Source organism: Coenobita brevimanus, chromosome 92, assembly GCF_032717465.1.
Source record: "Coenobita brevimanus isolate Jiangsu-jjx chromosome 92, ASM3271746v2, whole genome shotgun sequence".
Lineage (NCBI taxonomy): Eukaryota > Metazoa > Arthropoda > Malacostraca > Decapoda > Coenobitidae > Coenobita > Coenobita brevimanus.
In genome coordinates this window covers 34,687,055-34,703,320 of record NC_137045.1, presented here as the reverse complement: position 1 = coordinate 34,703,320, position 16,266 = coordinate 34,687,055, and the positions used below count along the sequence as shown (strand labels likewise).

General features: G+C 40.6%; 1 protein-coding gene across 1 annotated transcript in view; it reads left to right on the top strand.

Moving 5' to 3' along the window:
- Positions 1-16,266, top strand: part of LOC145412193 (uncharacterized) — a 75,387-nt gene that overhangs the window by 45,736 nt on the left and 13,385 nt on the right. Inside the window, exons 13-14 of the mRNA XM_080282121.1 lie at positions 14,802-14,906; positions 15,925-16,083. Coding sequence (XP_080138247.1) covers positions 14,802-14,906; positions 15,925-16,083 — 264 coding nt within the window. The remainder of the gene's footprint in view (positions 1-14,801; positions 14,907-15,924; positions 16,084-16,266) is intronic.

Here is a 16,266-nt window from a genome sequence, read left to right as displayed (position 1 = left end):
GGAAACAGAAAATGCAGCAGTAAATCATGAATCTTATTAGCTTTGGTGGAGGTATGCACTTTCTGAGTCCATTAGAGTCTATCTTGTGATCAGATTCTTTACTAGGGGCATCGCTATTTTTTTTTTTTTTTTTTTTTTAACTGGGAGAGAAAACTACAAGTTGTGTAATAGCACCTGAACCGTCCAACGAGAGAGAGAGAGAGAGAGAGAGAGAGAGAGAGAGAGAGAGAGAGAGAGAGAGAGAGAGAGAGAGAGAGAGAGAGAGAGAGAGACGGAAAAAAATAAAATGGTGTTCGATTCTGGGGTCCAGCCACACTCTTGATTAAAGTCTGTTTCCTCTATGTCCCTGTTCACCAAGCGGTACAGTTAGGGAGCTGGATGGAAATTAGATGGTTGTGCGTCGTGTTCTAGGCGAAGATATTGACCTGGTAAAAATTGCTGATCTGGCTCAATGACCCTTATGTAGTTAATAAGCGATAATAGAATGCCTGATTATTGTTGTTGTTGTTGTTGTTAGTAGTAGTAGTAGTGGTAGTGGTAGATGGGAGCGCTCACCATCCACTCACTCGATGTAGTGCTGCTCTCGGGTGTCTGCCCTTTTCTCTCCTCCTTCCTTCTTTTCTTCTATTCTCTTTTGTCTTTCCTTCATTCTTTCCTCGTCCTTCTGCCTATGGGTGCCTTTACACTCCCTCTTCTGTCTTTCTTTCCTGCATTCTTTCCTCTTCGTGCTGCCTGTGAGTGACTGTACACTGAGTGACAAGCCAAATGGGTTCCTGTACACCAGGAAACCATTTACTATGCTGGGTGGTAACCATAATACCAAATTTTGGCGCCTGGTGGTTTAGTGGGTAACTATGGCGCTCCAATCGGATTAAGCCTTTGTGGTTTATATTCAAGGGATGGTTGGGGTTGATTGCTGACGTACTGCCACTCAGAGATGGGTGAGGTTGGTCACTCTCATCTTAAATGTCAGGACCAACCTGCCTAGCCCGGGGCTCCTACGCTTCTCATGGGGCAGCGTAGGATTGGATGATGAATGAATGATGAATTATTATTATTATTATTAACTCATTTTCTTCTTCCTCTTCTTCTTCTTCTTCTTCTTCTTTTTCTTCTTCTTCCTCATCTTTCATCTTCTCTTCCTCCTCCTCCTACTCCTCCTCCTCCTCCTCCTTTTCATCCTCATTTACATATTCCTCTCCCTATTCATCCTCTTCCTCTTCTTATTATTATTCCTCCTCCTCTTTCTCGTCCTCCTCTTCTTCTTCTTCTTCAACATCATCATCATCATCATCATCATCTTCTTCTTCACCTTACTTTTTTTTTTTTTTTTTAGATCTTTGCTTTTTGCCAGAATAACGTACGACAGAACCAGTATTGTAAACACCAACTTTTTCCTCACTGTATAATATTGCTGATACTAAATGAGAAATGTCAAAACTCATCCAGCACTTCCACCATTAAAAAGATTTCAGTCTTGCGCTAAAATTGCTATTGGATTAGGCAGATGGTTATGGTGGATGGTACTGGAGTAGTCAGATGGTTGTGGTGGATGGTACTGGATTTGACAGACGGTTATAGTGGATGGTACTGGATTTTTAGACAGATGATAATGGCAGATGGTATTTGATTTGGCAGATGGTTATGGTGGATGGTATTGGATTAGACAGATGATTATGGTGGATGGTCCAGGATTAGACAGGTGGTTATGGTGGATGGTACAGTATTAGACAGGTGGTTATGGTGGATGGTACAGGATTAGACAGGTGGTTATGGTGGATGGTATTGGATTAGACAGATGGTTATGGTGGATGGTACAGGATTAGACAGGTGGTTATGGTGGATGGTACAGGATTAGACAGGTGGTTATGGTGGATGGTACAGGATTAGGCAGGTGGTTATGGTGGATGGTACAGGATTAGACAGGTGGTTATGGTGGATGGTACGGGATTAGACAGGTGGTTATGGTGGATGGTTTTGGGTTAGAGAGATGATTATGTCGGTAGTCGTGATTTTTTTCCCAACATGTAAAATATATAATTGTGCCATTCTTATATATATATATATATATATATATATATATATATATATATATATATATATATATATATATATATATATATATATATATATATTTATTTATTTATTTATTTCGAGAGAGAGAGAGTAAGAGAGATATCAGAAGTCCTAGTGAGTGATGAACAGGATGGCTTTAGGAGTGGCAGAGGATGTGTGGACCAAATATTTGCAGTGAGACAGATAGTAGAGAAGGCTTGTGAGAAGGACCATAAGGTGTTTATGGCATTCATGGATCTGGAAAAAGCATATGACAAAGTGGACAGAGAAGGATTGTGGAAAGTTTTGCGCATGTACGGTGTAGAAGGTAAGCTGTTAGGTGCCGTCAAGAGTTTTTATGATGGTAGTGAAGCATGTGTCAGGGTTAATGGGCATCTAAGTGGATGGTTCACGATTGGAGTGGGCGTGCGACAAGGTTGTGTGATGTCCCCATGGTTGTTCAATGTATTTATGGATGGGGTGATGAGAGAAGTGAGAACACGAGTAATGGAGAGATGGATGGCATTTTGTAATGAATGGTGATGGATGGAATATCTCAAATTTGTATGCTGTTGATGCAGTACTGCTTGTGGGTACCGGACAAGAACTTGGTAGGCTAGTGCAGAGCTTTGCTGATGTCTGTGAGCGTCGTTCCTTGAGAGTAATGTAGAAAAGAGTAAAGTGATGGTTATTGAGAGAGAAGGTGACTCCCACTGCAATGTAACAGTGAATGGAGAGAGACTGGAATTGGTGAGTGAGTTCAAATACCTGGGTACAGTGATGGAAAAGAGAGGAAGATGTGCAAAAGAAGTTGAAAGTAGAGTGACACAAGGAAGAAAAGTAGCTGGTGCAATGAAGGCCTTGATAAGACACAGAGGCTTGAGTGTTGCAGCTGCACGAGGCTTACATGAAGGAGTGTTAGTGCCAACTTTAACATATGGATGTGAGACTATGGTGTGGCATGAAAATGAAAAGTCAAGAGTAAGAGCAGTGGAGATGGGAGTGCTGAGGAATGTATGTGGAGTACAGAGGGTGGATAGGATACGAAATAATGTGATTCGTGAAAAATGCGGAGTGAGGAAGTGGACACAAGAATTGAAGAGAGTGTACTGAGATGGTATGGTCATGTGGAGGGAATGGATAAGAATAGAGTGGTGAAGAAGGTATATCTGAGCGAATTCGAAGGAGGGAGGAGGTGATGTAGGCCAAGGAGAAGATGGAGAGATATGGTGGATGAATGTGTGAGGAAGAGAGGTTTGGAAGTCGGAGAGGCTAGGAAACTGACAGGAGATCGAGCTGGCTGGATGAATTTTGTGAGATGTACATGATCAGGGATTTTTGCCACCTCTTTTTAGCGTGGCAGCGTCTGGATTGACTTTGTCGGATACGATTATGTGAAGCTACAGAACGTGGTGAATGTTTTTGGCGTATCCGATAGAGCCAGGATTCCGGGGGCTTGAATGATGAGTGAATGGAAGCGTGGCCCATTGGACTGAGCAATTTTGGGCTGTCTGGACATTCCTACTCCTCACCCTGCCCTTGGGTGGGAAGGGAGGTCCTGATGATGATATATATATATATATATATATATATATATATATATATATATATATATATATATATATATATATATATATATATATATATATATATATATATATATATATATATATATATATATATATATATATATATATATATATATATATATATATATATATATATATATATATATATATATATATATATATATATATATATATATATATATATATATATATATATATATATATATATATATATATATGTATATATACTGTGTATATATATATATATATATATATATATATATATATATATAGATAGATAGATAGATAGATAGATAGATAAAAAATAGATAAATAGATAGATAGATAGTTCATCATCATCATCATCAGGCGTTGAGTATCCACTGCAGGACCGGCCTATCCCGACTGAAGTGGGGACTGTACAACCTATGTATGTCCGCCAAGTGGCTAAGCTATATATAAATATATATATATATATATATATATATATATATATATATATATCTATATATATATATATATATATATATAAATATATATATATATATTTTTTTTTTTTTTTTTTTTTTCAAGCCACGATCAAGCGATTTTATCAATTCTGGGAGGGGACTCTACCAGCAAATTGGCATGGAAAGGCTATACAGTACAAGTATCTAACTTTTACAGTTAGAAAATTCTAACTTTCAATCATATACTCTAGACATAGTAATAATGTGTTGTAAAAAAAAAATAATAATAATTCCGCATTATTATCCTCTTTATAATTTATCTTGGTCAGCATTTGCTATCTCTCCATCCTGAATACTGAAGTATAGCAATAGATTCGCTAGTCGTGAAGAGGTGTTACGAAAAGGATGTAAATCTGGGCTAAGTAATGGCAAATTTTTCCTGCCACCAAATTATCATTAACTTAACCGAGAGAGGAGATGTAGCCCTGAAGGTGTTAGTGTAGGCCAGTGGTTCTCAACCCGTGGGGCGCGTCCCCTAGGGAGCATAAGCAGTTTCTAAAGGGGACAGGAGGACGCAAAGGAAAAGCAACGATTGGCCTGCCTAAATCAGTGTCACGATGAACCTTTGGTTTATATTTAATCCTCATGTTGTTTCTGCTTCAACATCTGAAACATGTTTTTTCTCTTGTACCAGTATGAAATAGGTTTCTTTCCTCCTGTGTCCCGCGTTGCCACTTCTCCAGTCCCTGTCTTCTTTGTTCTGGTCGTCTTGAGAGGAAGATATAGATCTCAAGGACTGTGATACCAAAGGGTCGACCAGACACCAGTTTTTCAGAGTTAAAGGATTAGAAAGTTGCACGATTATCAGGACTGGTTTCCACTTCCCAGTCATCACACGTCTATTCCTCACCACCTTTGTTTTTACTTAGATTTTGAAACTACAACAGATTCAGATGCCAGTCACCAGCTACGTCCGTACATGACAGTTCCCTTTCTCTCTTGCACGCCTGATTTTTCTTTCTTCAACCAGGAAGGTTTCGTTTTATGAGACACACAATAATGATGCTTCTGAACCTTGAAAACGTTTATTTGGTTCGTTTTTCCTACTGAAGATGAAATCTCCCACATGAAAAGAGATTACATCGAGCATGTCCTGATTATGACTGATGTTTAATGATTGTGAAATAAATTTTATGAACCTGAGCTTGTACTTAGCACAGTGTGGAAGTGTTGGTGCTTATAAAAATGTACTGCGGTGGTACTTACGAACATGTAGTGTGATTGTGTTTATGACCATGTGAAGTGGCGATTTTTATGACAACGTAACATTGTGTATACGACTGTATGGTGGGATGCTGATTATAACAATGGAGTGATGCGACATTTATGACCATGCCCTTGGTGGTGTTTGTTTTTTGGTTTAGTGGTGTCAGTGACCATGAAGTATGGTGAAGTATTACTATATATATATATATATATATATATATATATATATATATATATATATATATATATATATATATATATATATATATATATGTGTGTGTGTGTGTGTGTGTGTGTGTGTGTGTGTGTACGAATATACGAACCCAGGACACCACTGGACAGACCAACCTGCAAAAGTTACCATTCAACTCGGCTATTGACAGTGGCAGCAAATTGAGCGTGGGACGATGTTAGGCTCACCGAACGATCACCTTTTGTTTGGTGCATTTTCCGTTCTGTCGCGTGGAACTTTTCTTTTTCAATTTCCGAACAGCAGTCACGTCTTTCCTTGATAGCTCGGCCCCGTATTCTTGTCGGTTGAGGAAGCTCCCTAACATCCTTTCCTAAGCGATTTTCGTTTCTTTATTACACCTAATTGCCCTTTTTCCTGCTACATGAATCTTTCCAACATCGCCATACTCAGCACAAATAGCGTATAAGAGGATATTAATATAAGTGTGAAATTAATACCTTTGTATCAATAATGTGATTTTCATGTATTTTGTTTTCAAATTAAGAGATTTTTTTTTTTTCGAATTTTCGGAGTTGCAGGCCGTATGCTTAAACCCGAAATCGCCAAGTCGGATACTGACTCCAAATTTCTGACGATATTTATTGCAGTACGTGAAGATGATGGAACGAATTTGGCCTTCCTATATGGTGACTGACTGCATTCTGAAATATGGGATGCAGACTGGCCACATTACAAAACCACAGGTGTGTCGTACATGACTGTCAACAATAAGGGTTGCGTGGTTCACCTTGCGATTTGAAGGTTAACCATAGGATCCTCAGTCACAGCCTTTATTAATATGGCCAAGAGTCATCACAATGCTTAATAATTTCTCCGCCGTTGTTATAACAAGAACAACGGCAGAGGAATTGTTAAGGTTTGTGATGATGATCCTGTAGTTGTTGATGTTACTGATGTAGTTGTGGTGGTCATGGGCTTGTTGTCGTTTGTAGTGGTGGTCTTGTTGTTGTTGGTGGTTGTGGTGGCGGTCTTGTTGTTGTAGTGGTGGTGGTGGTGGTCTTGTTGTTGTTGGTGGTTGTGGTGGCGGTCATGCTGTTGTTGTTGGTGGTGGTGGTGGTGGTCTTGTTGTTGTTGTTGGTGGTGGTGGTCTTGTTGTTGGTGGTGGTGATAGTCTTGTTGTTGTTGTTGGTAGTGGTGGTAGTTTCCTTGCTGTTGTCGTCGTCGGTGTTGTTGCTCTTTTTTTGTTGACGTTGTTACTGTTCTCTATTACCAGGATGTCATGTAACTTGAAACATAAATCCTCATAGGTTTTACTGCCCACTGTCTGACCCTGCACCAACCACTATCCAACACCTTTACACACACACACACACACACACACACACAGAATTATTTAGATAAACCTCTGACATAAACTTTTCATCACTAACACGTTACCATATTGACCTTATTTTCAACGGCTGTCCTGTCACGGAACTTCCTGGCTGATTTTGGCAATGGGAGGTTTTAGTTCAGAATTATTTGCTGTGTTCAAGCAATATAAAGCACACAATGACAGAGTTAGAGAAGGAATGACACTACCTGACTGGAAGGAAGGAATGGGGAATATGGAGGGCAGAATGCAGCACTTGAGGGTTTTGTTCCAGAACTTTTGCTATTCTCCTTTTACTCTAACCTGGCCTTGTTTTTTGCCCTGTTGTTGCTTGTTTCACGATGATTATTGGCAGAATAAGATAATGCTGTGGCTCTACATCTTTGTCACAGCACTTCAATATGACTAGCATAATATTCTAGTGTTATTCTCATGCTATAACTCAGCAGTCAAGATGGTGAGATGGCAATTTTAGGTCATGTTAGAGTGAAAAGGGTATAGTGACAGTACTTAGTGCGCCTGTTCCACCATCCTTTGTAAATGCTATTGCTCTAACCATAACAATTTATTTAGCCACAGAGAGACCTTACGACCTACGGAAGTTAAAGCCTTCGCTGACACATCCGCTCCTCGAGGTGTGTACCAGATAAAAATGAAAATCTGGTATTAACAAGAATTATATGAAGAACTGCGTCATAAAACTGAAGGGGCGAAGTTCATTTTCATGGATGACAGTGGATTTCATGTGTCCTGGGTTGAAAAGAGAGACCTGGGTGGACCTACGTGGACCTTTATCACCCTGAATTGTGGAAGGTGGTGGCTGAATTGGAAGAGAGGTGGTCTGCAGTCCTAATGGACCCAGGTTCGAATCCCCGCTGGGGCAGGGAACAGTTTAAGGATTTGAATTTCATATAGCAGACATTACTGTTTTACAAGAAGACCTGCCGACATGTAAAAATACTCCTGCTAATACCAGTATACCAGTCTTGTATGAGACACCCTTATCATATATTCAGTGTGGACGGTGGGTGTTAGTGCCGAAGTAGTGACATGTGGAGATGTATGGTACATAGGAGAACTACTGGATCTTGGGAGCAGGCTGTGACTTCAATGCCAAGAGTCGGACACACAAAAAAAGAAAAATAATATTAAAATAAAAACGCAGGTTTGGGACACGAGAAAGAACGATGAATATTCAGTGACAATAATTCTCTTAGTATTATCGTAAATTGCGCGTGAAGTAGAAAAATAACGTGTGAAAATAGCTTTTACATAATATCAAGCACTTTGAGTAATGGTATGTTTTGACTTACCGGTAGCCGTAAATATCGAAAGTATGCTTTGAACTACCGTCCACTCTTTTAATAGTGTTTGAGAAATTGCTGTTTTTTTTTTTTTTTCAGCCAAACCAGAGTACGATTTTAAGTTCTTGGTATTATGTCAAGGTAATTTTCTCACGAACGATCTGTTTTAAACTCAGTTTATGCTGAAATTAATAATATAAATGTCGATATTTTCATCTTTCTTGTAACGCGAAACTCGCGATTGGCAAAATTAACCTGTCCCGACCTGATTCACAGCTCAAATGATCTACTTGACGCCGGCTTGAGTTTCTCTGATTTGGACTGGATACGGCCAATATTATCCTCAAGAAATGTAAGAAACAACATGAAAGCTTTCACGGCTTGACCAAAAAGAAGTAAAGTAGTAATTTATGCTGGGAGATGGACATGATGGCATGTGCAAGCAGCCGTAATAGTCGACGCAAAAGGTTGAATCTCTATCTATCTATCTATCTATCTATAGCCCGACGCCTTAATCCCGCAAAGGGTGGCCGCAGACAAAACGCCTCCAAGTCGCTCTGTCACCCACCATTTGACTACCCTCCCCCCAACTCACCCCCCCTCCCTCATATACCTCTCAACTCCATCCCTCCACCTCATCCTCGGTCTACCTCTCCTTCTTCCTCCCTCCACCTCACCTACATACACCCTCTTAGTCAGTCTTTCATTCTCCATTCTCTTCACATGTCCAAACCACCTCAGTGTATTTCTCCTAATCTTCTCAACCACATCCACATCCACCCCATAGCGTTCCTTCACTTCTTCATTCGTCAACCTGTCCCTCCACGTCACTCCACATGCTCCTCTCAAGTAACTCATTTCCACTGCTCTCACTCTTGACTTGTCCCCCTCTTGCAAGGTCCATGCCTCGCTTCCATACGTCAGGGTAGGGATCACAATACTATCATGCAGTGACTTCTTAACTTCCATACTCACCTCCCTATTTCTCATCACTGCTTTCAGTGTACCAACAACCTTCCCTGCTGTACCCTTTCACGCACTTCATCCCCCAAAGTTCCATCCCTACTCATCACACTACCCAAGTATTTGAATGCACTCACATTCTCCATATCCTCACCATCCAACCTCACTGCACACTCTGCAACTCCCATTCATCTTCACTCAACAGTACTGTATCATCAGCAAACAGCAACACCGGAAGCTTCCAAATCTCACCCTCATTCATTAGAGCCACCCCCACATCCACTGCCTTACCCTGCACCTCCTTTAAAACCCCATCCATGTATATATTAAACAGCCATGGAGACATCACACAACCCTGTTTCAGTCCCACACTGAGATCAAAGAACTCACTCAGCTCACCATCCACTCGCACCGCAGCCCTAGCTCCCTCGTACATACTCTTCACAGCACTCAACAATTTCCCCTCCACTCCATATATTCTTAATACCTTCCATATACCTTGCCTATCTATTCTGTCATAAGCTTTCTCCAAGTCCATGAAGGCAGCATACACTTTCCTTCCCTTCTCTAGATACTTCTCCACTAAACATCTTAGAACAAATATCTGATTTACACACCCTTTTCCCTTCCTAAATCCCCCTTGTTCTTCTCCAACTAGCTCTTCTGTCATATGTAACAAATAATTACCACTGTCAACAAATGAAGTGAACATATTTTTCTCACGTTCTGGATAGGCAAGGACTGTAATCTAAATATACATCTAAGCATAATCAGAAGGATGTCTGCTAATTCCTCATGTACTTGTTTCTTTGATTCCCTGAGTCGATGCCATACCGCGAAGTGAAAGGGTTACGTTCTGTCTATAAAGGCATATCGAAACTCTCTCGGATTTATTTACATACGGTTATAATTGCACGCTGACAGAAATTGTTACGCTGAAGTAATTTACGATAGCTGTATTGTAGTAACTTATCCACCCTTACATACTGACATTTATCTGGGATTCTGTTTTTTTCACTTGTTCATCGATGCATCACTGTTTGTTGTACCGTCCACAGTAGATAATGAGTTAAAATATCCTTTTTTGATATCAGGTCATTGGTCTGTTTTACACACACACACACACACACACACACACACACACACAGCAGTTTTATATTGATATCTTATACACATCCATGAACTCTTTGAAACACAGTGTTATTTCGGAGACCCATAACATACAGGGAAGGTCGAAGCGAATATCTGCTGTCGACTATTACTCTCTCTCTCTATCTCTCCCGATTGTGTGTGTGTGTGTGTGTGTGTGTGTGTGTGTGTGTGTGTGGAGAGAGAGGGATAAAGGTTAATGAAGAGTGGGGTTATGAGTGTGTGTGTGTGTGTGTGTCAAGGAGAGAGAGGGATAAAGGTTAATGAAGAGTGGGGTTATGAGAGTGTAATTATGAACTCAGAGGGGAGTGAATTACTGATTGACAGCTACGTAAATATCTGCAGTGTGTTTTGTTGCCTTTGCTTAGCAAACCCTACACAACTTCACTCATCCCTGGGGAGACTTCGTGATCTGGTGGCGTAAATGGAAGCCTACCCTCTCCGCTTGAAAATCTCTCCAAAGTTCGATAAAACTGGATTTTTACCACCCGCGTTGCGAAACGAGAGGAGTGGTAATGTTTTCAGTCATGAGGTTGGCTGGCTGGCTTTGAGTGTGGGTAAACAAAATTGCCCATGAATGGCTTGAGCTATCAACATGAAACTTTCAGGGTATTATGATATGGTCAAAATCATGGAGGCGTTCGAAAATGGGCACTCGGGGCCAAGGTCGAGGTCACCAAAATGGCTGCCAAAGGTCAACTAGTTGACCTTTGGTGACCTTGACCTTGACTCCGAATGCCCATTTTCCAGCTATCCCAAGATTTTAACCATATCATCATGCCCTGAAAGTTTTATGTTGATAGCACAAGCCGTTCATGAGATATCCTGTTTACCCACACACATACAAAGCCAGCCAGCCAACCTCACAACTGAAAACATTACCACTCCGCTCGTTTGCCACCCGTGCTGCGAAGCGAGCGGAGTGGTAATGTTTTCAGTTGTGCGGTTGGCTGGCTGGCTCTGTGTGTGTTATACATCCTGAATTTTGCGTCAAATAAAAAATGGTGCAAAATTATGTCCCGAGGAAAAACTTTACGGCAATGAGGGTGGTGAGATGGCTTCTAGTCTATTTATTTATTTATATTTATGCAAGCTCGCTGTTACCTGCTCCTGCGGGGTTGAGTCGGAAAGAAAGAGAACTCAGCCTGATTCATTCAAATCAGTTTCTTAGCTGTCATATGTAACAATGCATACAAAACAACTTTATCCCTGTACGAGCATATCCCGTTGATTTATTGCTTACACCAGTCACTTCATTCCACACCTCGTTATAGATGGAATAAGGTATATTGCGTCATCGAATTAACAGATTAGTTAACAAGACATGCATTCTCAGGTACATCGATATCTGTGTATTCATTTAATTCCTTTACCACGAGAGGCCACACAAAGCTGAATACACAGATTATCTTCTAGAGCAGGGACGCGCACACACACACACACACACACACACACACACACACACACACACACACACACACAAATGCCTAAAAGCCGTTGTTCAATCTTCCTTCTTGTAATATCCACAACAAAGAGCTGGCATTCAAAACGTAGCCTACTGCAGCCTTTTTACTCTAACATGACGTAAAATTACCATCTCTCTATCTTGAATGCAGAGTTGTAGCATTAAATTAACACGCGACTATGGTGCTAGTCACGAAGGAGTACTACGGAAAGAATGTAGAGCCGTAGTGCTGTCTTATTCTGCCACTGAGATACATTGAATAAGCTGCAATAGAAAGAACATCTGGGGAAGTTAATGTAAAAGATATATAACATCAACACATCCTTGAATCATGTGCCTTTTATATTTACGTCAATAATCGTGATATGTGTTCATCTTTCTGCTAAAATTGAAAGCTTATCGGGGCAGAACAAGCTTACAAACATAGACTCTTCGTTCCCCTTCTGGCACCTCACCAAAACCACCTCCCCAGTAAATTTTACCGTCTCCCCTTCGCCCATGTCTTTTCCTCTCTGACAACAGTGTAACTATTTCCACCTTTGACAGAACTGAATTCCTGGCTCGATTTTTGTCTCTTATTTTAGACGACTGCGGTGCTGTTCCTCCATCGCCTCCCCTTCTGGCTCCTTCATACCTGTTATAGACCGTCTAGTTTTATCTGAGAATGATCCTTAGCTTCATTCATCTGACTTAATGGCCAGGTGTATTCAGAATGGAGTATATATGTGACTAGTAACCAAGGAGATTCATTCCTATGCAACCGTGACTTAATATGCAAGTTGTTGGAGTAGTTCAGTTTTACCAGAAGAAAATAAACCGACTATAGTAAAATGTATTCAGAGGGTGTGCAGCCATAAGCAAAATTTCGCTGACAATCCTCCACCAGTTTTGTGTCATAAAGTCTGAATTGTGTCGTCTGAATTGTGTCATAAAGTCTGAATTGTGTCATAAAGTTTGCATTGTCATGAAGTCTGCATTGTCATAAAGTCTGAATTGTGTCATAAAGTTTGCATTGTCATGAAGTCTGCATTTTCATAAATTCTGAATTGTGTCATAAGGTCTGAACTGTGTCATATGTTCTAAATTGTGTCATAAAGTCTAAATTGTGTCATAAGGTCTGAACTGTGTCATAAAGTTTGAATTGTCATAAAGTCTGAACTGTGTCATAAAGTCTGAATTGTCATAAGGCCTGAATAGTGTCATAAGGTCTGGATTGTGTCATAAAGTCTGAACTGTGTCATAAGGTGTGAATTGTGACAAAATTTGAACTGTGTCATAAATTCTGAATTGTCATAAGGCCTGAACTGTGTCATAAGGTCTGAATTGTGTTATAAGGTCTGAATTGTGTCATAAAGTCTAAGTTGTGTCATATGTTCTAAATTGTCACAAAGTCTGAAGAGTGTCATAAGGTCTGAATTGTGTCATAAAGTCTGAATTCTGTCGTAAAGTCTGAATTGTGTCATAAGGTCTATATTTCTCATTTCTTCTCAATAGAAAGAGTATCCGCCTCGCTCTTACTCCACTGTGTACTTCATATTACTATCACTTAAAAATAGTACACGGAACACCTTTCACTGCCACGAGCCACGGACTGTCGGCTAACTTTTGCTCATTACTCTGCCTCAATTTCTTGCCTCGGCCGCCTCAACAACAATAAAGCAGATTTTATTTCCGGGATCCATTGTGAGAGTTCCCCACATTTTTCTTTTTCCATTTTCCTTTGTCTTGTTTCCTCCCAACCCACGTATTAGAGAAAAGAAATTTTGTTGATGATGATGATGACGATAATGATGATGATGATGGTGGTGGTTGTGGTGGTGGTGGTCCCTCTTTTCTAATTACTTCTTTTATTGGACATTCTTCTTTTCCATGTATTAAAGAGAAACCGGATTATAATGATACTGATGATGATGATGATGATGGTGGTGGTGGTGGTGGTGGTGGTGGTGGTGATTTTCCAGCCTTATGTTTTCATGTTCGTTTTTTTTTTTTCTTTCCTGGAACCCCCCTTCGCCATGAAAAACACGGTTAGAATGATGATGATGATGATGATGATGATGACGAAGAAGAGGAGGATATTATTATTGTCTATCTGTTTTCTTTTGTTCATTTCTGAATCTTACCAGCCATGTACATAGAACGAAAGAGGGTGGTGATGATGATGTTGATGATGGTTCTTAAGCCTTTCTGTTCCTCTTTTTTTCTGAATCCTTGCCGCTCATAAATAAAAGGATAAGAAGGTGATGAGGAATGATGATGATGATGATGATGAGGAGGAGATAATGATAATGATAATGATGATGATGAGGAGGAGGAGGAGGAGGGATATAATGATGATGATGATGATGATGAGGAGGAGGAGGAGGAGGAGGGAGATAATGATGATGATGATGATGGGGAGGAGGAGGAGGAGAAGGAGGAGGGAGAAAATGATGATGATGATGATGATGAGGAGGAGGAGGAGGTAGATAATGATGATGAGGAAGAGGAGAAGGAGGAGGAGGAGGGAGATAATGATGATGATGAGAAGGAGGAGTTGGAGGAGATAATGATGATGATGATGAGGAGGAGGAGGAGGAGGAGAGAGATAATGATGATGATGAGAAGAAGGAAGAGAAGGAGAAGGAGGAGGAGGAGGTGGAGGAGGAGGAGGAGGAGGAGGAGAGAGATGATGATGATGAAGACGATGAGGAGGAGGAGGAGGAAGATAATAATAATGATGATGAGGAGGAGGAGGAGGAAGATGGGGAGGAGGAGGAGGGAGATAATGATGATGATGAAGACGATGAGGAGGAGGAAGATAATGATGGTGACGAGGAGGAGGAGAAGGGAGATAATGATGATGATGATGATGATGATGATGATGAAGAGGAGGAGGAGGAAGATAATGATGATGATAAGGAGGAGGAGGAGAAGAAGTTGAAGGGAGACAATGATGATGATGAATGATGATGATGAGAAAGATAATAATGATAATGATAATGATGATGATGATGATAATGATTGTCTCCACACAGGGCAACTCACACGTGGTATACAACGGGTCATTCTTCTACCACGAGAGGGATCAGTCCAACATAGTGCGTTACCACCTGACCACCGGCGACATGACCACACTGCAGGTTAGGTGCGGGGCTGGGCTGGGTTGGGTTGGAGGTAGGTATGTTAAAATTGGAGGGTTGATCCGGACGGCTTGGGGTGAGTAGGGGTTAGGTTATGTTAGGTGTGGGGCTGGGTTAGGTTGGGTTAGGGTGGGGTGGGTAGGGTTACATTAGAGGTTTGTTTTGGTTGGCTTGGGTTAGGCAGGGTTAGGTTAGGTTAGGTTAGGTGTGGGGCTGGGTTAGGTTGGGTTGGGTTGGGGCGGGTAGGGTTAGATTAAAGGTTTGTTTTGGTTTGGTTTGGGTTGGGTAGGGTTAGATTAAAGGTTTGTGTTGGTTGGTTTGGGTTGGGTAGGGTTAAGTTTGGTTAGGCTAGCTTAGGCCGGGCTTGGTTAGACTGAACTGAGTTGGGTGGAATCAGATTAGGTGAGGTTGTGTTGGACTGCATTTGGAAGTCTGGTTAAGTTTGGTTGGGTATGGGTGAGTTAGTGTGGGTTAAATTATGTTTGTTTAGTTAGGTTAAGCTAGTTTGGGTTAGATTTTGTTTGTTTGGTTAGTAACGCTGTGTTGTGCTACTGTGACTTATGATAAAACTAAATACTGTGTTACACTGAATTAGATGTCGTTCAATAGGTTAGCTTAGACTAGGCTTGACTAAAAGAAAGGTAAGTGCGTTGGTTATATTAAATTAAAATGTGGTCGTTTAGTAAGGGTAGGTGTGATAGGTGGGTCAGATTATGATCTTAGGACTGAAAACTATACGCAAGTCATGAAAATATCGACTAACAATAACAAAAATATATTATCAAAAAACTAAGAAAAATTAGGAAACTATGGGTAATATGTTATCAAAAATCTAAATCACACCTTCTTATTGACAAATCTCAAAATAATGGTAAATCTTAGGAATAAAATAAAGAAATATTAAGTGATTCAATTATGTAAAATAAGCTAGAGAATGTCTAGAAAAACGTCACCGGGTTATAGATTCTTTTAAAAATTGTCCAGGAATTAAAAAAAATATTACAAACTCGTGTCACAGGTGGCCGGGCTGGCTGGTGGCGGTGATGTGTTCCTGTACGAGGTGAGTCGCGACTACATCGACTTCAGTGTGGACGACAATGGGGTGTGGGCGGTGTACAGTCCAGCCCCGCACCACAACACCACCGTCGTTATGAAGATTAAGGCGGATACACTCACGGTTAGTAGGGCCTGTAAGAGAGGAAGGGGAGGGCTCTGGGACTCATCCATTCCGATGAATACGTATGCAATAACAGATCTCAAATAGTACAAGAGGTTATTAAAGGTTATATCTAGCCAAACCACCTGACACGTCTTCCTTACACTAAAGATTATCATGTGAAGGAAACAACAACAAACTATA